We start from the raw sequence: 23,114 nt of genomic DNA, 5'->3' as shown, positions 1-23,114 counted from the left end.
GGAAGGAAGGAAGGAAGGAAGGAAGGAAGGAAGGAAGGAAGGAAGGAAGGGGGGAAGGAAGGAAGGAAGGAATGGGGTAGGGGTGCCTGGGTGGCTCAGTTGGTTAAGCATCTGACTCTTGATTTTGGCATAGGTAATGATCTCAGCGACATGGGATTAAGCCCTGCATCGGGCTCCACACTGAGTGCAAAGTCTGCTTGTCCCTCTCCCTCTGCTCCTACCACCTTGCACTCTCTCTCAAATTAATAAATAAGTAAAATCTTATTTAAAAAAGAAAATTAAGACATATGTTTAGGGAACACTGTATGCTGAGACACGGTTTAACTGAAGGAACTGTACTAAGCTAAGAATTTTGCCAGCTCAAAACACTTGCTAAATTCTCCCTCGGTGGTGACATGAGGGGAAAGGTAAGAAGGAAAGAATATGAGAGACAACAGAAATTGTTGGAATCTGGGGTGTCGGAAGCAAACTTGTGATCTGAGTCAGTGAGAATCCATTTGAGAATGAGGAACCAAGGGTCTGGGCTTTGATACGACGGCTGGCTGGGCGGATCCACCCAACATACTGATATATGCTTACTATGTGACACCGTTCTCCTAGGATGGTTTTGTCCACCACATCATCCTGGAAAAAGTGAATGTTGGTGGTGTTTTGTTCTGCTAATTTGTTTACTTAAACTCATTATTCTTAGGAAATACCCACTGAAATTATCATATTATGAACTTTAAAAAGTCTCTCTAGAACAAACCCAACCTATCTTGATGTTTTGTTTTGTTTTTTCAATTCATGCTAGATTCTGTTGTAAACAGAATATTATAAATATTTTTAAGGATTTTTGCATCAATATTAATAAGTAAATTCATCTACAGTTTTTATTTTAATGCATTGTCATAGTTTAACATTGGTATTATACTTACTTCACTAAAAGAACACATTTGCTGCTGCTGAACCATTTAATTAGGATTAGAATTTTCTTTTTTTTTGTTTTTCTTTAAAGACTTTATTACATTGCCCTAAATGTCTGGACCTGGCTGGAGCTTTTACTGGGGTAGCTCTTTTACAACTTTTCCTGTTTCTTCATTGGAAATTATTCTATACAAATATTCTACCTCTAAAGGGATTGGTTTTGGTGTATTTTTCAAGAGAATTATTCATTCAACCCAAGTTTTCAAGTTTATTTTTATAAAATTGAACAATTTCTTGGGGCGCCTGGGTGGCGAAGTCGTTAAGCGTCTGCCTTCGGCTCAGGGCGTGATCCCAGCGTTATGGGATCGAGCCCCACATCAGGCTCCTCCGCTATGAGTCTGCTTCTTCCTCTCCCACTCCCCCTGCTTGTGTTCCCTCTCTCGCTGGCTGTCTCTATCTCTGTCAAATAAATAAATAAAATCTTTTTAAAAAATTGAACAATTTCTTATGATTTTCCCCTGTTCATGTATTAATGTTGTCCTTGTCATTTCTTATTTTCTCTACTTTTTTCTTGATTAGGTTTGTCAGTGGTTTATTTTTATTGAAATTTTTTAGAACTTTTGAATTTATTCTATTTTTCCATTTTCTAACTCTTCAATTTCTGCTTTTATTTTTATTATCTGCTCCTGTTCTCATGTGACTAAGTATGCTGCTCTTTTCACTTAATTCGCTTGGTTTCCTTCTTTCCTTTCATTGATTTAAGCAACTAAGGCCATGAATTCTCTGCTGAGCACTGCCTGAGCTATATCTCGAGACTTTTGATATGTGATTTTTAATTATCATTTTTCTAGAAATTTTCATTTTTGTTTTTCTCTCTGATCAAGAAAGAAATAGTTTCTTTAAGTGCCTACGTGGAGAAGTATTTTTCTTTTCTAACTTTGTTATTATTATCCAGCTTGTTCCATTACGGTCAGAGAATAGTATCTATATCATTTCTATTTTTAGGAACTTACTGAGGTTTTTTTGTACCGTAGTCCATTTCCACTAATGTTTTGCTGGAACTTGAAAAGATATGTTCTCTGTTTTTAATAAAGAAAGTTTAATATAGGTCCATCAGATCTAATTTTATACTGTTGGCATATCTTCTGTGATCATATTTATTTTTGTCCACTGAGAAAAGTAAATTAAAGTCACCTAATATTAGTACATTTCTGAATATTTTCCTTATATCTCCCTTAATTTCAGCTTTATGAGAGTTCTTTATGTGCTATCTAGAACTTAAATGCACATCTCTTATATATCCATTATGAATTTTACACCAACTTTTTCTGTTTGAATTTTGCCTTTTTAATAATAGTGTTGTGACCTCTGCTTCCTTTTTGTTTGCATTCTTTTGCTGTGCCTTTCCCACCATGTTATTTTTTGAATAAATGAATGGACTTTCTGAGTCACTCTATTTTAGCAGTTTTTCATTCAGTCTAATCTAAAACTGCTTTTGTTTTATATGTCAGTTAAAGCCCGTTTACAATTAGTATAGCAAATAGATTCAGTGTAATTTTTGATTTGTAAATAATATCATTTTCTGTTAAATATGCCACCTATGTATTTCTTTTAGAAAAGCTTTCATTGTGTCTCATGTTTTCTTAATTGCAGTTTTTCAGATATTTTAAAAGCTGTATATTTGGGGATTGTCCTGATAACTTTATTCTTATATAATACAATTAGTTTCCTTTTTCTTTAGACAGTTTCTATTAGTTATGAACATCATAAAAGTGCCAGCTTACATCTTCTCCTCTCCTCTTCCATTTTCTTTGTGTTTACCTTTGTACTCTTAATATGTTCTAAATATGAATACTTGGTTTATCCATTTTGTGAGATAGTTTGAGACTCCCAGATATTATAGACAAGGCCATCAATAAGCTTATTCTATATCCTTACTCATTTTTCCACTCAATCTACAATTATTGAGAAAAATGTTTGTCAATTTCTTCTTATAATTCTGTCTATATTTACCTACCTATTTTGTGGTATTTTTGCTAAGTGTAGACTGAGTCTGCTTCAGTATAATGTTCTAGTGACTTCTTATCATTATTCAATGATCGTCTTTGTTTCCACTAATGACTTTGGCCTTCGACTATATTTTTAGGTATCAAAGTAACTACAAACATTGTCTTCTGTTAGTGTCCATTTTGTATATCTTATTACATGGTTTTTATTTTAACCTTTTCATGTCTTTAGGTTTTCCTTGTGATTAATGTGAAGAGCATGTAACTGGATTTTGTGATCCCCTTACCCACGGCTTCACTTTCTGCAGTTTCAGTGACATGTGGTCAACTGCCACCCACAAGCCAATGATCCTCCTTCTGACAACAGGTCAGAAGGTCAATGGTGGTCTAATGCTAGACCACAATGCCTACATCACTTGCCTCACTTCATCTCATCACATAGTCATTTATCATCTCACATCATCATAAGAAGGGTGAGCACAGTCCAATAAGGTATTTTGAGAGAAAGAAACAATACATAACTTTTATTACAGTATGTTGTTATATTTGTTTTATTTTATTATTAGTTACTGTTCTTAATCTCTTACTATGCCTAATTTATAATTAAACCTTATTATAGGCATGTACATATAGAGAAAATCAAAGTATACATGGAGTTCAGTAACTATCTGTGGTTTTGGGCATCCACTGGGGGGTCTTGGAACATATCCCCCACAGATAAGGGCGGGACAGCTGTATTATTAATCCAATCTGAAAACCTCTTTCTTTTACCTTCAAATTTAAGCTATTTACATTTATTGCAATTACTAAATTATCTGGATTTGTTTCTACTATTATTGTGTTTTCTATTTTGTTATGTTCTTTCTTTGCTTCCTTTTTTCTCCTTTCATCACTTATATTAAATTGATTACATTTTTAAAATATTCTCTAATTTCCTCTTACTGGCTTAAGAATTTTAAATTCTAATTATATTAGAGTTACCCCTACAATTTTTAAATTTTTTTTATTTAAATTCAATTTAATTAACATATACTGCACTATTAGTTCCAGAGGTAGAATTCAGTGATTCATCAGTTGCATGTAACACCCAACACTCATCACATCAACTGGCCTCCTTAATGCCCATCACCCAATTCCCCATCCCCCACGCACATCCCTCCAGCAACCTTCAGTTTATTTCCTATAGTTAAGAATCTCTTATGATTTGCCTCCCTCTCTGTTTTGATCTTATTTTATTGTTCCTTCCCTTCCCCTATGTTCATCTGTTTTGTTTCTTAAATTTCACATATGAGTGAAATCCTATGGTATTTTTCTTTCTCTGATCGACTTATTTAACTTAGCATAATATACTCTAGTTCTATCCATGTAATTGCAAATGGCAAGAATTCATTCTTTTTGATGGCTGAGTAGTATTCCATCATATACATATATACCACATCTTCTTTATCCATTCATCTGTCAGTGGACATCCGGGCTTTTTCCATAGTTTGGCTATTGTGGACATTGCTGCTATAAACATTGGGGTGCAGGTGCCCCTTTGGATCACTATGTTTGTATCCTTTGGGTAAATACCTAGTAGTGCAGTTGCTGGGACATAGGGTAACTCTATTTTTACCCCTACGTTTTAACATAGCTACCTAAACTGGCAACATCCAAAGTTAAACTCTACCCTCCTTCCAAATAAGACAAAGGCTTTAGAATGTTTTACTTTATCTGCTTCATTCTCATGTTGTGATTGTTCTATCGTGTTCTTAAATTTAATAGTCATAACTGTTAGTGACTTTTATAGTCATCTTTCATTCCTCATTCTGATTTCAATATTTTAGACAGATGTTTTGTTGTTATTGTTTTGTGTGTGTGTGTTTCTCATCTTTGCTTCCTGTGTCCCAATTTTTCTTGCTGAATTTAGTATCCTTATGTAAGTGGTAATAAAAGAAAAACAAATGACAACTACCATATGATGTCACTTTTTATCCATAAGATTGACAAAACCTAAAAAGTTAATTTAACAACACTCTGTGTTGATGAGCATGTGGGGAAACAGATAAATTCACATATTGCTGATGGAACTGCGCATGAATACAACCTACAGGAAGGCAATTTTGCAACATATAGCAATATTAGTAATGTATACACACCTGGACTCAGCAACTCCCCCTTTAGAATTTTACCCTACAGATATTCTTGCACATGTGTATTATAATGTCTACACAAGGCATTGCTTAAATAGCTAAAGACTTCCATTACCCACCAATAGGAGAAGACAAGCTAAATGAAATTACCCACCAATAGGAGAAGACAAGCTAAATGAAATACGGTACTACCATAAAATAGAATGCTATATAGTCATATATTTCTAAGTGTAAAAAAGAAAGTTCAGAGCAGTGGATCTAACAACCTGCTATTTGTGAAAATAGGGAACAAGAACACATATACATATTTGCTTAAATATACATGAAATTTCCCTAGAAGGATAAACATAAAGCTTGGAGCATGGACTGCGTGTGCAAGGGGTCTTGGCAAACCATGGGAGGGATGGGAGTGAGGGTTTCCTCTGCATACCTTTTTGTGGCTTTTGAATTTTAAATCACATTAATATATTGCCTATTTATATAAATTATATCTTTAGAAAAAAAAAGAATAGTAGGAGGGTAAGCAGACAGAGGGAGTACAGGCAACTCTTTTCAGGAGTTTTATTGTAAAGATGGGCAGAGTCCACCTCTTCCAAGCTTTGTGACCCAGGCAATGTGCCTAAACCTCCATTTTCTCATTCTTAGAATTGATATATTAATATCTGCCACACAGGATTATCTCGAAGATAAAGTACAAAGATATAAGTCAGGCACTTAGCATAGCACTTGAATGATTATTGTCATCAAAGTTATTACAATTCATAAGTCCATAAAACTCTAGGTTCAAAACCCAGTATTTCCTAGGATCACTAGATGGGCATCAGACTCAGTCAGACGGGTGCTTTTTTGGCTCAGTCAGCGCCAAAAACCAGAAAGATCTTTGTTTTCCTTACTCCCTACTACTTTCTCCAAAATTCTGACAACTGCACTCTTCCTGCTCTTGAATCACAACTCCCATGTTTACTGCAAGTGGGCTACCCTACTCGGCTGAGGAATAAAGGACTTGAAATTCAATGCCATTTTCACACTGGGCAAAGCAGATGGGGTGGGAGGTTGTCTGGGGGATCCAGAGGTTTCCCCTCTCCATTCATATCATCCTTTGGAAAGAGTAAAATGTGACCAAAGGGGAAAGATGCCTCAAGTAAGTGACAAGAAGGGGAAGTTAACGGGCAGGCAGATCAAATGGTGTTGGAGGGAAGGCAGGGTGAATGAAAAGAACTAGAACTCGGGAACAGACTAGAATTACTCATATCTGTGGTTACCAGACAGACCACACTTGTAGGTATTCACCAGAGTTCCACACTCTGACCTCCAGCGAACATTTCCAGAATGTGTCCCTGACATAAGGACTCTCCCTGAGATAACCAACTTTCGAGACATCCTAAGATCCTGAGGTCTGCTGCAGCTTTCTGAACTGCCCATCTGGATGCCTGAGTTTTCTTCCCAGCTCAATCACTGAGTAGCCCTGCAATTTCAGGCCAGTTTTTCTTTCTGTAAAGTAAGATTTGACAGCTATGTTATTTTAAGATGCCTTCTAGGCTTAAACTATTAGGAGCCTATGGGTGTCATACTGAGGATATCCCTTCTAGCTTGAACTATTAGGAGCCTATGGGTGTCATACTGAGGATATCAATGAATTTAACAGATTATCTTCCTCCATGAGGGCAACAGTTTCCCTAAGGTTGGGAGATACAGGAATGATTATCTCCATTGTATAAATAGAGGAAGGACCTTTGGTTGAGAGGGGAAGGAATTAGGCCAGACTTGTCTCTCTCCACGTGGGTATTTCACATTCAGTGATACTGGAGACGCAAACAGCAGAAGGAAGCAAAGGCTTATCTGCATAAGAAAGCTCCCTACTCTCACCCTGCCGGGTTCCCAACAACAGTTACCAGGAAGAAAAAAAAAAAAAAAACAGCAGAAGTTCTGGCTAGTTCCTTGCTGGAGCTGGAAAGTACCTGGTGTTTCTGGGAATGTGAAAGTTTCTCTTTCCTAGAATAGGAACCTTCAAAGGTAAGTCCCTCCCAAAAGGCAGTAATGTTCACAGCTCTGAATTTTCAGTGGTTGGCAAGAGGAGGCAGGACAGAGAAGATTTACTCATTTGTGCAACAGACATTTGCTTATTGTCTGCTTTGAATCGAGCCCTGAGCCAGGTAGTTGATATAAAGTTTGATAAGATATATGGCCTTCCCCCCAGGAGGTCATGGTCTAGTGGGAAAACAGAGGGGTGGGAGGATAAGGAGTTTACTACAGGCTGTGAAAGAGGTAAGCCCTGGGGGATAAAAGGGCAAGGAAAGGACACTTTCTCCAGACTGCGATCAGAAAAGGCTTCCTGGAAGACCTCACCCCTGAGTTAAGCCTTGAAGGACTTGGGGTAAATCGGGAAGGGTGGTTCAGGAAATAGCAAGAACACACCATGTGCAAAGGCACAAAGGCATGAGGAGGGCTGTAAGTTTGCAGTGGGAGCTTAATGCAACAGGAAAGGGTGCTGCGAATGAGCTGCACAACCTTGCATGCCGTGAGAAGATCGGAGCAGAAAGGGATGAAGAGCGCTTGAAGGACTTTATGGAAGTGAGGTCATCTTATGTGTCTGCTAGAAAGAAAAATGACTTCGTGAAGAACGGCTCAGTCAGCACCAAATGAACCAGTGGTTCAGCACCAGTGAACCAACGGTGGGGAAACCTCTCTGGAGATGAGATCATCTAAGACTAAGTGAAAGTTGTAATAACAATGGGGCTAGAGAGAAGGCAGTGGATTCCGAGCTATTGACTGGATCTGAGTATGAATTCAAGATTAGGAACACATGATGTCATATAATTTATTGGTTGAGATTGTGGACTCAGGGGTCAGGCCTGGATTCAACTCCAACTCCAGCCCTGTGTAACCTTGGAAAAGTTGTTTAATCTCTTTGAGACTCAGTCTCCTCATCTGTAAGATGGGGATAATAACAACCAACCTCATAGGGTTGAGGAAAAGGACTAAGTATGATAATACCTGAAAAACGTTTGCATCGTTCCTATTCATATTAAAACTCTATAAATGGTAGATATTACCAATGTTTTAACATTGTTAATTAGGAAACTGTGCTTTATGCCTCTCTACCTTAGGCTCCCCCAGAATATCAGACATCAGTGAGAATGGAGAAAGATACAGAAAGGCAACCTCATGAATATTTCCATCATATTGGCTAATATCTATCTCAAAGAACAGATAAGACACAGGTAGCTGGCAAAATAGTAGCTATGGTGACCTCTGGGAAGTGAAACAAAGGTTAGTTTTACTTTTCTCGATGCGTAAGTGCTATTTACATAATAAGGAAAATATTTTTAAATAGATATATTATGCCACAACACACTACTCAGCACCAGGGAAATGAGGATCTTGGAAACAGACGGCAGCCCCCACCCCCACCTCCGGGGACTCCCCGCCCCGCTAGGAGCACACATGCTCCAAACTTCCACCATGCCCCCAGCTCTAGGAGCAAGTACCTAGGGGCACAAGCGCAGCGAAACTCCCAGCACGAGCTACCCTGGGTCATGGAGATGGCCATGAGAAGGGCCGCGTGTGCCTGGGGCCTCAGTCCTCCAGGAGCTGCTGCGCCAGGCGGGAATAGAGGTCCTGCCCCTCCATGAGCTGCGCGCGCTCCAGCAGCTCCCCCTGCCTGAGCACCAGGATCTGGTCCGCACTCTGCACCGTCTGCAGCCTGTGAGCGATCACCAGCACCGTTCGGTCCCCGCGGGATTTCCAGTCCTGCAGCTGAAGGGGGAGGATCATAACGCCTCAGAAACATAAGAACACGGGCGGCTGGGGGGCTCAGTTGGTTAAGTGTCTGCCTTAGGCTCAGGTTATGATCCCAGAGTCCTGGGATCAAGGCCCAAGTCGGGCTCCCTGCTCATCAGGGAGTCTGCTTCTCCCTCTCCCTCTGCTGCTCCCCCTGCTTGAGCTCTCTCACTTGCTCTCGCTCTCTCGCTCTCTCAAATAAATAAAATATTTTTAAAAAATAAAGGGAAAGGTAAGAACAGGATGGGCACCATATCCCAACTGGGCACCACCTCTCATGGCGTAAAGAAGGCGTGAAAGATGACAACGTGGGAAGAGTGGACGACAGACCCTGCACCGCGTCTCTCTCAGCTGTCCTGCTGCAGGAGGCACACAGAAAAGGGAGCTGTGGAGAAGGGGGGGTGGTCCCACACCCCATACTCTCCGTTCCACTCCCCACCCCCTGCCAAAGCACAGCTACTCTTCCACTAGTGGGCCGTTCGTCTTGCCTCTGCCCAATTCTGCACTAGCTGGTCCTTCAAACGTGCCGCTCAGGTCCCACCGCCCCGCCCTCCCACACCAGTACTCACCGCCTGCTCACACTGGACGTCCAGGGCACTGGTGGCTTCATCCAGGATGAGGACTCGTGGGTCCCGCACAAGGGCCCGGGCAATGGCCAGACACTGTTTCTGTCCCACAGCCAACTGGTTGCCTCTCTCCCCTACATCTGAGGAAACGCAGAAACACCTTTCTTCAGACACAAGTGGCCACGACAAGTCCTCCCCACGAGCACGGGCAAGTGCACAACTGGTCCTTCCACCAGCACCCATTAGGAGGCGTGAGAGCCGGTGTCAGGAAGGCGGGGGGGTGGACACCTGCTGGGGCTGCCCTCGGAGAGGGCCACAACTACCCTGAGGCTGCCGGGAACAAAGACTCCCAACCCCGAGGGCCAACTAGAGAACTCCTGGTGCTGAGGAAGGTGGACAAGTGGGAGCCAAGCAAAGGGCAAGGAAACAGCAGACACAACCCGCACCCCCAAGCAGCAGCTTCAGTTCCTCTTCTGACCGAACGTACCTGTATACAGCCCGTGCTCCATCTCCTGGATGAAGCCGTCGGCGTTGGCGGCCTGGGCCGCAGCCATCACCTGCTCATCACTGCAGCTCTTCAGCCCGTAGGCAATGTTGTCCCTCACAGAACCGGAGAAGAGCACGGGCTCCTGCCCCACCGAAGTCACCTGTGCAGAGGGGATGGGAGTAGGGGACGGTGCGTCAGGGATCCGCTTTTCCTCCTGCTCTAGCTCCCTCAGAATAGGCTCCCTGTGCTGCTTCCCACGGATCGGCCGTGCTCTCTGCACCCGCTTCTCCCCTCCTATCTCCTGCCCCTCTTCTTCCTCCGCGGCCACCCACCTGTCGGTGCAGGTAGCGGTGCTCATACTGGGAGAGGGGCTGCCCATCCAGCAGCAGCCGTCCCCCGGTGGGCTGGTACAGATTCTGCAGCAGGGCAGCCACTGTGCTCTTCCCGGACCCGTTGGGCCCCACCAGGGCCGTCATCTGACCAGGACGCAGGGTGAACGTCAGCCCCTAGAAAAGCCAGGAAACGGTCAGAGGCTTGCCTCAGGGCCCTCCCCTTCTCGTTCTGTCGGAGAGACGATCCGCTTCTCAGGGCAAAGGACCCACAGGCTGCCTGGGAGCGGGGCCCCTTTCAGACACCTTGAGCACAGGCTGGTCCGGGCGGTTGGGATACGCGAAGGAGACATCCTGGAATTCCACCAGCCCCCGCAGAGTGGGAGGGGCCAGCGTCCCAGGCGGGGGCAGATTTGGCTTTCGGTCCAGGTACTGAAACACCTTCTCGGCAGCCCCTACGTTGCTGAGCATATCCCCACACATGTAAACCAGGGTCTGGAAAAGAGGAATGGAGGGGTCAGCTAATCGAATGCAGCTTCACCGGAAAACCAGCTCCCCAGCTCTTCACACACTCCCCTGCCACACTCCGCCCACGCCAAGCTTCCCCTCCCCTCATCCAAAAAGGGTTCCCTACCCCTAAAGGTGCAATTTAGATGGAATTCAAAGGCAACCCAATACCCTAGCGGGCCAACCTGCAATGTAAAGGATAGAGAGGTCCATACTCCTCCTGTTCAGCGCTACTTCTGTCCCCAGACCCGCCAATTACCTTTCTGTATTACCTGTGCACCGTTCTGTGCTGCCTAACTGGCCAGGGGGCTCCTTAAAAGCAGGCACTGTGCCCACCTCATCTTTGCAGCCACCAGCGTACCTAGCACCGCTCTCCATACACAGAAGATGTTTCACAAATATCTAAGAAAATTCTAAAATAAAGACCAAGGTGAAGTAACTCTCTTTGAAAACTGGTAAATATAGGGCAAGAACTAAATGCTCTTCGGCCTTTCCTACTCCAGCTGCACCACTGGGTCACCAAAGAGTAGCGAGGGTAAGTCTCCCTGGAGAGATGTAGTCCCGCTAATAAGTGGAGGAATGGTAGAGCGTCTCTGTCTTGCAGCCCCTCATAATTTTAATGGATCTAGGCACTGGGCACTAATGGCTGATGCTACCACAGGCCTACAGAAGAGAGATAAGTGTAATATACACACACGTTACATATACGAGACAAGTGGAAATACGACCCCTGTATCTGATGAATTTTAGGAATTACTGTTACACTGTTTTGGTGCGATAAGGGCTTCATGGTTATATTTTTTTAATGTTCATGTTTTAGAGGTACGCCCTGAGGCATTTACAGATAAAACTGTGTCTTAAATTTGCTTCAAAATCATAGGGGTGGGGGTACCGTTGAAACGCAGCGGCCATGAGTTGATAACTGTAAAGCAGGTGATGGGTATATGCAAGTTCATTATAGTTTATCTTTTTTTTTTCTTTGCGTATGTTTGAAATTCTCCATACTACAATGAGTTGGGGTTTGGTTTGGTTTTGTATTTTTAAGGGGTGCAAATAAAGCCCAAGGCCCAGAGGCCAGAGAGAAAAACAGGGGGGATAAAGACTATGTCCAGGCTCCTGACTCACCTGCACATAATGGCCCATGTCCTCCTGGTAGAGCAGGAAGGAGAGCAGCCCACCCTGGGTGAGGTCCCCGGCCAGGATCTGCTGCAGTCCACAGTTCAGCATCAGCACCTGCATTCCCAGGTGCAGCATCTGCAGGGCAAGAAGAGAGCACTGAGAAGGAGTCCGCTCCTACCACCCTGAGCAGCGGGGACCCAACTGCCTTCCCTGGCCCTCCCTGGGTCCTACCCCCAGCCACGCAGCCTCCTCACCCTCTGAAAGAGTACGTAGAGGGCACGTTCCAGGTCTCGTCGCCACCACAGCTGCCGGCACTGTTCCAGGGCCTCCTTATAGAGACCAAGCTCATGCTCCTCGGCCCCAAAACTGCGCACGGTCTGCAGCCCTCCAACTGCCTCCCGCACCACCTGTCCTGCTTTTGCCACAGCATTCTGGATCTCCCGAAGCACTGCCTGCAAAAGTGAGCCAGGGGGTGTAAGGGGCTGATGGGACAGAAGACAGGAGACCCCCCATGTCTCATCCCTGCCCTGGAGATGCTCCCCCGAGCTACCTAAAAACATCTCACTGTCCTCTTTCCCTCTTTCCTACATTTCCTTCCAGAAGGACTAACGAGAGTAGAAAGGAAGGGAACAAAATGTTACTGAGCTCTCAGTGCTGGGTAGTACAGGGGGCACAGGCGGTTTTGGCCCCTTCATTTATGGGATTCACACCACCCTTGGTGTCTGAATGAAGGCAGAGGGATCATTTTCCTAAGGGGCCACAGCTAGTTAACAGAAGGTGGGGGGGAGGATGTAACTCAAAACGGATCAAAAACCTAAACCAGAGTTAAAACCATAAAACTCTTAGAAGAAAACACTGGAGCAAAGCTCCATGACACTAGATTTAGTGATGATTTCTTGGATATACACCTAAAGCACATGCAACAAAAGAAAAAACAGATAAGTTGGTCTTCCTCAAAATTTAAAACTTTTGTGTATCAAACAACTCTATCCACCAAAAAGGAAACCCACCGAGTGGGAGAAAGCATTTTTAAATCATGTATCTGATAAGGGGCTAATATCCAGAATAGTGAAAGAAGTCCTACAATTCAACAAGTAAAACATAACCCAATTTTAAAAAGGAGCAAAGAACTTAAACAGACATTTCTCTGAAAAAGATATAAAAATGGCCAACAAGCTCATGAAAGGATGTTCAACACCACCAGTCATTAGGGAAATGCAAATCAAAACCATGGTGAGCTAGCATCTCATAAAAATTAGGAGGGCTGTTATTTTTTAAAAAGCAGCGCATGTATGCATACAGCAGAATTTTACTCAGCCGTAAGAAAGAAGGAAATCCTGCCACTTGCACAAACATGGATGGACCCCGAGGGCATTATGCTAAATGAAATAAGCCAGACAGAAAGACAAATACTGTATGATCTCATTTATATGTTCTATTTAAAGAAAAAAAAATCAAAGAAAAAGAAATCAGATTTGTAGTTACCAGAGACCAGAGGCAGGGGTGGGGGATTGATTGGGGGAAGGTGGTCAAAAGGCACAAACTTCCAGTTGTAAGATCAATAAGTACCGGGGATGTAATAAAGAAGAAATAAACAGAAGATAACAAGTGTTGGAGAAGGATGTGGAGAACTCGAAACCCTTGTGTATTGCCAAGGGGAATGTAAAATGGTGCAGGCCCTGTGAAAACAGTATGGCGGCAGCTCTTCACAATATTAAAAACAGAATTACCATGAGATCCAGCAATTCTACCTCTGGGTATACACCCAACAGAACTGAAAGCAGAGACCTGAACAGATATTCGCACACCCATGTTCACAGCAGCATTATTCACAATAGCCAAAAGGTGGGAGCCACCCAAGCATCCAGCGACAGATGAATGGATAAACAAAATGTGGTCCATGCATCAGTGGAATATTAGCCTGAAAAAGGAAGAAAATTCTGACACGTGCTACAGCAGGGATGAACCTGGAGGACATTACGCTAAATGAAATAAGCCAATCACAAAAAGACAAATACTGTATGATCCCACTTACGTGAGATACCTAGAGTAAGCAAATTCATAGAAAATAGACCTGTCATTGCCAGAGGCTGGGAGGAGGGAAAGTGGGGAGTTATGATTTAATAGGTCCCGAGTTTCAGCTTGGGAAGATGAAGAAAGTTCTGGAGATGGATGGTGGTGATCATTGCACAACAATGTGAACATACTTAATGCCACTGACATGGCACAATTAAAACTAGTAAAAATGGTAAATTTTATGTTATGTATACTTTACCATCATTTTTCTAAAAAGAGAGAAAGCAGACCTGAGATTCCGACTCAGGACTTCCTGACTACACTTTCTACTTTCTCTACATTCCATCCAAATTCCTTCCCCTGATTAGAAAGGGGAAAACTCTACCTAAAATCCTCTAAGACAGCATTTTTAATCTTTTGTGGGGAAGGTATATACAGACGCCTTTGAGAATCTGATAAGAAGTTATCCTGATCCCAGAAAAATGCTCCCTTTTCTTCTCCCTCTCTCCTCTCTCTCTCTCTCTCTCTCTCTCTCTCACACACACACACACACACACACACACACTTGCACAAAGTCCCAGGGCTCAGGGCCCTTCTCAGGCCTGTCAGAACTGCTGCTCTTGAGGCTGAGAAGAGAAGACCCCTGGGAGAGCCTTCTTTTGCCCTGGGGATTCCCTAACACCCCCACATACCTGATGGCGGACATCGTACAGTTTTTGAGCCGTTATTTCCAGAGGCACCTTGAGCAGAGAGAGGAGGGCAAGTCGAGGGGACAGACTGAGCATGAAGCTGTACAGCCCCACCACTTTGACCACGCTTCGCAAGAGCACATTGGCGTTAAAAGCAAGCCAGCAGCTCATCAATTTGGTATCCGAGTTCAGCCTTGAATTCAGCTCCCCTAGGGAGGACAGAGCGGGTGAGAAAACCATGGGTAATGCAGAACCCCCAGAGACTGCCCCCGACCCTCCCCATTGGCACTGCCCCCTCTTCTAAACACCCCCCCCCCAACACACTTGCAGAGACCGGTGGAGGTGATCTCACTACCCTGTCCCAAAAGACAGCTCAGCAGCTCCTCACCCCGGCACAGTGGGTGTAGGTGGGAAGAGAGGCTGTTTCTGGGATGGAGGGTAACTGAGGGGCAAGAAATGTCCAGGGGAATCCCAGACCTGGACTCCAGGCCCCACCTGTCTTAGTATCCTGGAAGAAGCTGAGGTCCTGGCGCAGAAGGGAGGAGAAAAGCAGCTGCCGGACCCGCACATTGATTCTGGACATGGTGAAGGTGAAGCAGCTTCCTCGGCAGCCCGCACACAGTGAGCTGTGGGGGGGGAGGGAACACGGGATGGAGACACAGGTGCACAGAAGGAGGGAATGAGTGAGAGAAGCAGAGGAGAAAGCACAGAATGAAAAGAAATACAAGGCTGGAGAAAGTGTACCATGAGAGGCAGAAGAGAAGCAGCGGGAGAGGGAGACAAGGGGAAGGGCAGGAATAAACAGAGAGAGGAAAAACAGGACAGGGAGAGCTAGATGTGGGAACAGAATCATAACACATACAAATTCACGAGCACCTATGGAGCTCACTCCATGCTAGACACAGGGAAGACTATAACAGAAATGAAGAGATGTTGTCAAAGGAATAGCCTATGGCCTCCTTCAGTGCTGTCCCTTTACTCTCCTCCTCTGTCTTGGTCTCTTTCCTCCCCACCCCAAAGTCCTTCTTCCTACCTTCTTGTGGGAACCTCAGCCATGAATTCCCTTGCCTTCCCTTTCTCTGGAGCTCCAGAGACATGCTGTTCCCTCATCTCTATTGTCCCTGCAGTTGAGAATTCCTCTTAGGCCAACCATTTATACAACAAAACTTAAAGGAAAAATGTGAACGCATAGAAGCAAGTATTTCACAAAATATGGTTTCTGTTTAAAAGGCTGTTGGGATAGTGAGACATAAAATGAGGAGGGTTTGAACTCCAGTGACCCCAGTGAGAATCCCCAGAAAAGAGCCAAAGGAGAAACACTTTGAAAGCAGAAAATGATGGGGCTAGTGTCTGAACATCAGAAAGGCATCAACAATACCGATGCTTGGAGCCTAAGAAACTGATTGTTTCGTACATGGGAATAAAAGAGGGAGCCATGTTCAAGAAGACCAGGAGGGAGTGTGATACAGTTGAAGCTCTGAATATGCAGAGTGTGAGGTGACAGTGGGTTGTCCAATGGCAATGTCAAGAAGACAAGTGGATTACAAGACTCGAGCTGGGTGTAGAAATATAGGTCCGGGAGTCACTTCTGAGGAATTGGTTTCAGCAAAGAGTAGCAAGTATGGATTGGAAGCATAATGTTGGGTAAATATGGTGAATGGATGGATGGATGGATGGATGGATGGATGAGTGTGTGAAAGAGAATCGCAAATAAACAAATTCACACATATTTTGGTTTCAGTATTTTATGCTTCGTGTACTAAAGGATCTGAAAACAGAGTTAGGAAATGGAGGGCCCCTGTAAAGATGTGGGGCTAGCAAATGAACCCAATCAAGCATCACCTACCTCCCAATGGAGAACAGACACATGAAAAGGATGGCGCTGGTAAAGGCATCAGGGTCGAAATCACCTCTCAGGATGTCAATGACATGACCCGAATAGTAAGGGATGACTGTCTCACCTGTAAGAGGCATGAAGGAGAACAGATGAACATACTGGCAGCAAGGGCCTTTGCCCACCTCCGATTCCCATGCCCTCTTCCTGACTCACCCAACACGGCAACAATAAGGAAGAAGAAGGCTGCAAGGAGGTAAGGCAGGTCTGGCCAGGAGAGCTTCAGCAGCCTCCACATCAAGTCTGTATTGTTCTCCTGGCCCTGCTTCGTCTCTTGGGCTCCTGGAGAGCTCAGCAGAGCCCACATGGCCCAGCCTAGCCACACAGCCGCATACCCCAGCAGCAGCCAGCTCCAGGGTGCTGAAGCCACTCTGACTGGGGGAGCACTCAAGGCCCCTGGGACCAGGGCCCTCAGAGAGAGAAACAGCGGAGTCCCCAGGCAGAGCGGGGCCAGCAGTGTTCCCACCAATCCCAGCAGTCCTCCCACCTTTAGCAGCCACCAGAGCCCTCCAAGTCGCAGGGTCCCCTCCAGCCACAGGCCAGGAAGCCCTGGGGGAAGGAGAGCCCCCAGAGTCCCCTGAAGCAGCCATAGTAGAGCCGAGTCTGCCAGCAGCAGGAAGGCCCAGGGTCTCAGGTCAGGGAACAGCATGGTGTTATCTAGGAGTAGAAGATGAGGAATTACAGAGGTGGGGTCCCAATCCTCGCTCTTATGCTCACCGCCCAGACTCCGCTCAACCCGTCCCATCGGTTTCTCATTTTACCCAACCCTACCCTGAATGATCCCCTGGGTCCCTGGTGCCCATCGGTACGGCGGCTTATGACAGAAGGCGTTCTGCCTGTCAGAGGGAGCCTCATCCTTTAAAAAAAAAAAAAAATCCCGTTGGGGCGCCTGGGTGGCTCAGTCGGTTAAGTGTGCGCCTTTAGCCCCGACTCTGGGCTCCCTGCTCAACGGGGAACCTTCTTCTCCTCCCTCCGCCTCTCCAGCCCGGCTCATAATCTCTCTCGCTCTCGCTCTCTCAAATAAATAAAATCTTTAAAAAAAAAAAAAAAAAGAAAGAAAGAAAGAAAGAAAGAAAAGAAAAGAAAAGAAAAGAAAAGAAAAGAAAAGAAAAGAGAAAAGAAAAGAAAAGAAAAATCCCGTGACCCCCTCCCCCCATGCCCCACCGCCAGCCGCTGCCGAGTTCCGAAGAGCCGCCCTGCGGTCCGGCCGGCTCCCTTGCACTCACCGGGAGGCCAGAGGGACGGGAAGCAGGAGGGCGCGGAGTGGGTGGCGGGTTGGGATGCGTCGGTTAGCGCTGCAGGCTTCCGGCCGGCCGCCTGAACTCACCGGCGGCGGCTTCGGGACTGCAGCTCCTCCGTCCGGGGGGGCGTTCGGCTACGTGCTGAGCACCGAGCTCTGAAATCCGCTCGCGCTGGCTCACCTTCGTTTCCCGCTTCTGTCTGCTGGCGACAGTCTGCAAGCGGGGGCGTCCGGCGCCCGCCACTTTTGCTTTCGCTTTCGCTTCCCCAGACCGAGCCCTGGTTCCAGGCAGGGCGGCCACCAGCGGGGGACGCGCGACACCTGCCGTGCGCGGAAGCCCAGTGCCAAGCTGGGCGCGCACGCGCCCCGCCCCGCAGGGAGCCTCTTGTGCTTAGCAACAATCACCCTGGAACAGAAAACTTCTGCAAGTGTTTTAAATTGTCATTAAGTAAAATAAAGCTATTTCAAGGAATGAGATGTTTTGTAATTGGAGAACCACTGGATGTTCTTGCCTCCAGCTCTCATCCTGTTTTGAGAACTGCTTCGTCCTCCATCCAAAGCTCCAGTTTCAGGGTCTGGGGTCAAAACAGAGCCAGATTCTGAGCGAGAAACAATCTGGACCTCTCCTAAATAGAGGGTCCCAGACACTTTCACCGGGGCCTAAGTGGGTTTCCACTTACACAGATTTTGAGCTGAAAGGCCCTGATTCTTACCTTCATCCGCCCTCCTCAAGGCAACTCCTTGAGCAGAACACGTGTTCAGGTGCCTCTAGGTGTGTGCTTCAGATTATGTCATGGGAGCACCTCTGGCATATGAGGAGGACGGACTTTGTTTCCTGGTCCATTTTAACATTGATCAAGTGGTAGACAGGATTCTATAGGTCCTGCCTGACCCAGAGCCCATCTATGGAACATGCTGGTTTGTTTATTCCAGAAATAACTCTTCAGATTGAAACTACCTCCCCAACTCAAAATCTCCCCAAAGGAAGGATCACTTGGGTTCCAAACCACCCCTTTGAAATGTTACTGGTGGGGCGCCTGGGTGGCTCAGTCATTAAGCATCTGCCTTCCGCTCAGGGCGTGATCCCGGCGTTCTGGGATCAAGCCCCACATCAGGCTCTCCACTGGGAGCCTGCTTCTTCCTCTCCCACTCCCCCTGCTTGTGTTCCCTCTCTCGCTGGCTGTCTCTCTCTGTCAAATAAATAAATAAATAAATAAATAAATAAATAAATAATCTTTTTTAAAAAAATGAAATGTTACTGGTATGTTTACCAATGAGGCACTTCTAGTTTAAGGGGGGGGGGGTATTTGAAGTAGAAGATAAGCAAAATGTCTCCAACCTTGCCATTCTGAGATTTTAAGAATCTCTCCCTAATGGAAAAAAAAGCTCCCTGTTCAACTGCTAACTACTTTCAAGGTTTTTTTTTTATTAACCCTCCCTAAGAGGGGACATTGTCTGTGCTCCTTGCAGCTCCAGCATGATTCAGAGAATCTCATTATGTCTGTCTCATTTTCTTAACCTGCGTGTATTTCACTCATATTTCCCTCTTCAGGGAGGGAGTTCTCTTCCTCTTCAATCATGGTCCTGTCCTCTTGCAATTGAGCATGACACCTCATGAAATTGAACCCCTAATGTCCATCTTTGCATTCAATATCCAGTATCCCAAAAGTGTTATTTGAGGTAAATGTACCATGTTTCCAATCACCATATACATGTGAGGTGGAAGCTTTTCCATCTGACGCCACATCAAAAACCATTGTTCTAGTACCTACTCCCAGACACACAAACCATTAACAATGGACCACACAGGAGTCTTCAGGTTGTGTCCCGATAAAAAGGACCCTAAAATAAATCAAATCGCACATATGTGTCCACAGACCTTGACCAGGCCTTCCTGGGGGCATGGAGAGACAAGTGTGGAAGGAAAATCCAACAGAAATATTTGGTGAGGCCCCATTTCTTAGGTTGGGGTTCATGTCTGTTCTCAGAGAAAGCATCTCTATTTCCTGCCCCCTCCTCCTCACAACAGCCCCAGCCCCAAGTCCACTCAGCCACAACACAGAGACATTTATAACCGTTTTCTTTTATTGTGCTTAGTGGGGCACCCAGAGGTTGGGGTAGGGGGAACGCTCCTTGAAACAGAGAACACACAATAGGATGAACTCCATCCTACCCCCACTGGCCACTAGTTCTCTCCCTCAGGGCCCAGGTTAAGGCTCCCATTTCCTATGGGGTGTAAGCTAGCCCAGGTTCCTGAGTTGGCTGGCGAGACATTGCCGGAAAAGGCGTGCCCAGCCACCGCTGTTACTGGCTGGTCTCCCGATACTGGTGCAGCAGGTCACTGACGTCTGTACTTTCCACTTTCACCCAACCATCTTCCATCATGTGGTACACTGTGAGCAAAGGAGAATGAACATGGAGTCACCCTTCGCTCCAGCAAGTTCCGGTTCATGGTGTTATGTGGAAGGTGAAAATAACATAGTCCCAAACACACACTCAACACATACTTGATTACCGGAGCTTCAATGCCCCTCTTTGGATGCTGAAAACCTCCTCCCCACGCCTGGGCAGCTCAGTCGGTTAAGCCTCTGACTCTTGGTTCTGGCTTAGGTCAGGATCTCAGGGTCATGAGATCGAACCCACATCGGGCTCCGCCCTCAGCATAGGGTCTGCCTGAAGTTTCTCTCCCTCTGCCCCCTCCACATCACACGCATGCTCGCTTGCTCCCTCTCTCTCAAATAAATAAATAAATCTTTAAAAGGAAGAAAGAAAAGAAAAGACCTCCTCCCTACCACTCTGTCCCCTCTAACTCTCCCAATCTCAAATCCCCCTTCCCTCCCCACCCACGGGTGTGGTAGCATTGGTCTCTTACTGTTGACAACACCTCCAGAATAGCTGTCTCGGTGAGTGGCATAAACAATAGCCCTGCGGCCCAGTTCATAAGCCTCTTCAGGGCTAAGATCAGGCCGATAGCCACTATCCATGACCCCGTAGGCATAGGTTTTCCCACTGCCAGTGGAGAACATATTTCCTGAGAGCCGAGTCCCATCTGCATCCACATAGTAGAGGCCAGGACCCTATAGGAAGCAACATGTTTCCCAGTCAGAGTTGGGAGGGAGTTTTTAGTAACATACAGGTTCAAGCGTGAGCCATAAAAAGTGGCTAAAAGAATAAGAATTACCCAGGAACGGTTGAACCAGCACAGCATTTTAGTAACAATCATAGAACTTTAAGGGAAAAAAGTTGGAATCAGCTATTTTATTCAAAGGAACAAGCTTATGAAACAATGGTCCACCTCTGGACCCAGAAATAGTCCATGATATGCTGGAACGGTTCTATAACCCAGTGTTCTATGTGCCATGCATCTCATAGGGAAGGAGTGGGAGTGTACGAAGGGGAAGCCAGTCTCTCATCCATTGTGCGGGAATAGGGGGAATGGAGAGCACCCACCTTCTTATCCCAGCCACAGATCATACTGCCCATGGAAAGGTCCATGCCCCGGTACTGGAACACCATGTTGGAGAGCAGTTTGGAGGCTGCTGACACTGAGATACGCTCCCCGTTCCGCAGATAGTACAGCCTGGGTACAACAGGGTGGTGGGGGCAGCGGACTCAGAGGTGGCAGGGGAAGGCTAGCTCCCGGAGCAGCCCACTTGATGTGCAGGAAATAATTAAAGAGATAAGCGTTTCAGAAGAATGGTTTTGTAGGATCTAAGGATCAGGGAGAGATTTGGAATTTGAAGTATCTAAACCACATAAAGAAATCCTAGTAAATGACACCGTCCCACCAGGATTGATGACGTCAGTGCTAAATACCCAACAACTTATCTTTGCATTGCACCAAGAGCACAGGCTGAGATTTGGGAGAACGTTTTTTAATCACCAGAAGGCTGTTTTGTGATACACTGCATTAGCACAGAGGGAAAGGGTGAGTGACAGTGATCTGGAGGTTCCAGGGTCCGCGAGTGACCACTGGGCTTAGGAGATAGATAGGAGGCCTGGCCTACCTGCACTCCTTGGCCAGCAGACGTTCCCAGTACTGACAGTCAGCCGCACAGCCAGACATGGTGCCAAGCAGGTAAGGGTTAATCTCAATCACCTTGTTAACCCTTGAGGTGCCTGGAAGAAGATGGAGCTTTGAGAGAGTTGAACTGACCCCACAGCTCTCCCTGTGTGTCCAAAATCAGTATTTGCTTCTGCTTTGATGCAGATGGTGGGCTCCTGCTGAGAGAGGGGCCCAGCTCCCCAGATTCTGCCTGCTGGCACACACACACACTCACTAATATAACTCCCAGCGGTAGCCCGAGAATCCACTGCCACAATCACTCCTTGCTGGAACTTGAAGGCCAGAGTGGTAGTGCCATGGTTCATCTCAATCCGAATGTTCCTTTCTCCATTCCCACCAAGGGATTGGAAGAATTCAGTGGGCTAATGAGAGAGAAAAGGCAGAGAAAGGGGCACTGAAAATTTCTGAAACACAGGGCTCCAGGAAAGGCTTTACAAGAGTCTGGGAGTGAGGAGATGGGCAGAAACTCTGCAACCATTAAAATTGGAACAGTTAATAACCAATCTCTAGCAGGATGTGACTCGGGAGAAGGAAAAGAAGCAGCACATGACACCCATCTTTTCCATCTTCCAGCACAATAGATACGAGAGGAAATCAATGTCAACCATAAGTAAACATTTTAAGGGCGACTTTAATGGCATTTTTCCCATTCATAGGTCATTTAACACTCACAACACGTTTTATTAATAATATCCCCATTTTACAGAAGCCATGCCCCAGACCTAGACGAAGTGATTGAGCCAAGACCCACAACACTGAGCGGCTGAGTGGAGGCTAACCGTCCAAGTTCCCCGGTTTTCCAAGGCACATGAGAGCCCCGGGAGAAAGGCTTCGTGATTCGTGTATGAGGGAGAACTGGCAGGAAAGCGCTCTTGTCTCCCTCCACCACACCTCTAACTCTTTACCCTAATCTGTACTTTCTAACCCTCAGGCGGTCAGCCCCCGATTCCCACGTGGCCTCCTCCCTGGCACCGGGCCCTGGACGCGGCTCTCCTTCACTATAGGATGGCCCCCTCTGGCTTTCCCGGCCTCTGGGTAGTCTCAAGGGTGACCCTCCCTTCCTCTGCGCCCTCCTCCCCGTCTCCCCCCAACTCCGAGTTCTCTTTACAGCCCGACCTGCATTCCCCGGGGGAAGGCGAGCTCCGGAGACCGCAGAGAGAAGCTGTAGTGTCCAGGGTCCGAGCGAAGGTGGCTTCCCAGGCCCGGGACAGCGCAATCCTTCCGCAGCCCTCGGGGGGCTCCGCACACCTCCAGCAGCGCCATTATCGCCTAGGACCCAGAAAATCGTCGGAGGAAGCGAAAGCGAAAGCCTGCAGCCTTAAGGGGAGGGAACCAGAACGTTTTCTACATCCCCCTGCCCTTTCCTAGAAGAGGCCA

The 23,114-nt window shown here is 46.2% G+C and overlaps 2 protein-coding genes across 3 annotated transcripts; both read right to left on the bottom strand.

The window, feature by feature from the left end:
- Positions 1-4,868: 4,868 nt before the first annotated feature.
- TAP2 (transporter 2, ATP binding cassette subfamily B member) lies at positions 4,869-17,963 on the bottom strand. Of its 2 annotated transcripts, XM_040644785.1 has the most exons (13): positions 17,658-17,963; positions 17,203-17,287; positions 16,588-17,088; positions 16,384-16,498; positions 15,033-15,163; positions 14,541-14,746; positions 12,087-12,284; positions 11,839-11,967; positions 10,513-10,701; positions 10,210-10,383; positions 9,878-10,037; positions 9,394-9,530; positions 4,869-8,800 (listed from the first exon to the last, which is right to left on the bottom strand). In XM_040644785.1, the coding sequence occupies exons 3-13, from the start codon at positions 17,078-17,080 to the stop codon at positions 8,621-8,623; spliced, it is 2,112 nt and encodes a 703-aa protein (XP_040500719.1). In that variant the 5' UTR covers positions 17,081-17,088; positions 17,203-17,287; positions 17,658-17,963; the 3' UTR covers positions 4,869-8,620. The 2 variants fall into 2 exon arrangements, with proteins under 2 accessions (XP_040500719.1, XP_040500718.1); XM_040644784.1 differs by lacking the exon at positions 17,203-17,287 and having other exon boundaries at positions 17,658-17,961.
- Positions 17,964-19,734: 1,771 nt separating this feature from the next.
- Positions 19,735-23,057, bottom strand: PSMB8 (proteasome 20S subunit beta 8). Its single transcript, XM_008693459.2, has 6 exons — positions 22,854-23,057; positions 21,952-22,099; positions 21,679-21,790; positions 21,122-21,251; positions 20,544-20,748; positions 19,735-20,064 (listed from the first exon to the last, which is right to left on the bottom strand). Exons 1-6 carry the CDS (start codon positions 22,998-23,000, stop codon positions 19,976-19,978), a joined length of 831 nt encoding a protein of 276 aa, XP_008691681.1. The 5' UTR covers positions 23,001-23,057; the 3' UTR covers positions 19,735-19,975.
- Between the last annotated feature and the right edge of the window lie 57 nt (positions 23,058-23,114).

This window comes from Ursus maritimus, unplaced genomic scaffold (genome assembly GCF_017311325.1).
Source record: "Ursus maritimus isolate PB19 unplaced genomic scaffold, ASM1731132v1 scaffold_30, whole genome shotgun sequence".
Taxonomy (NCBI): Eukaryota; Metazoa; Chordata; class Mammalia; order Carnivora; family Ursidae; genus Ursus; species Ursus maritimus.
Note: the sequence above shows the minus strand (reverse complement) of the source record. Positions and strands in the feature narration are given on the sequence as shown.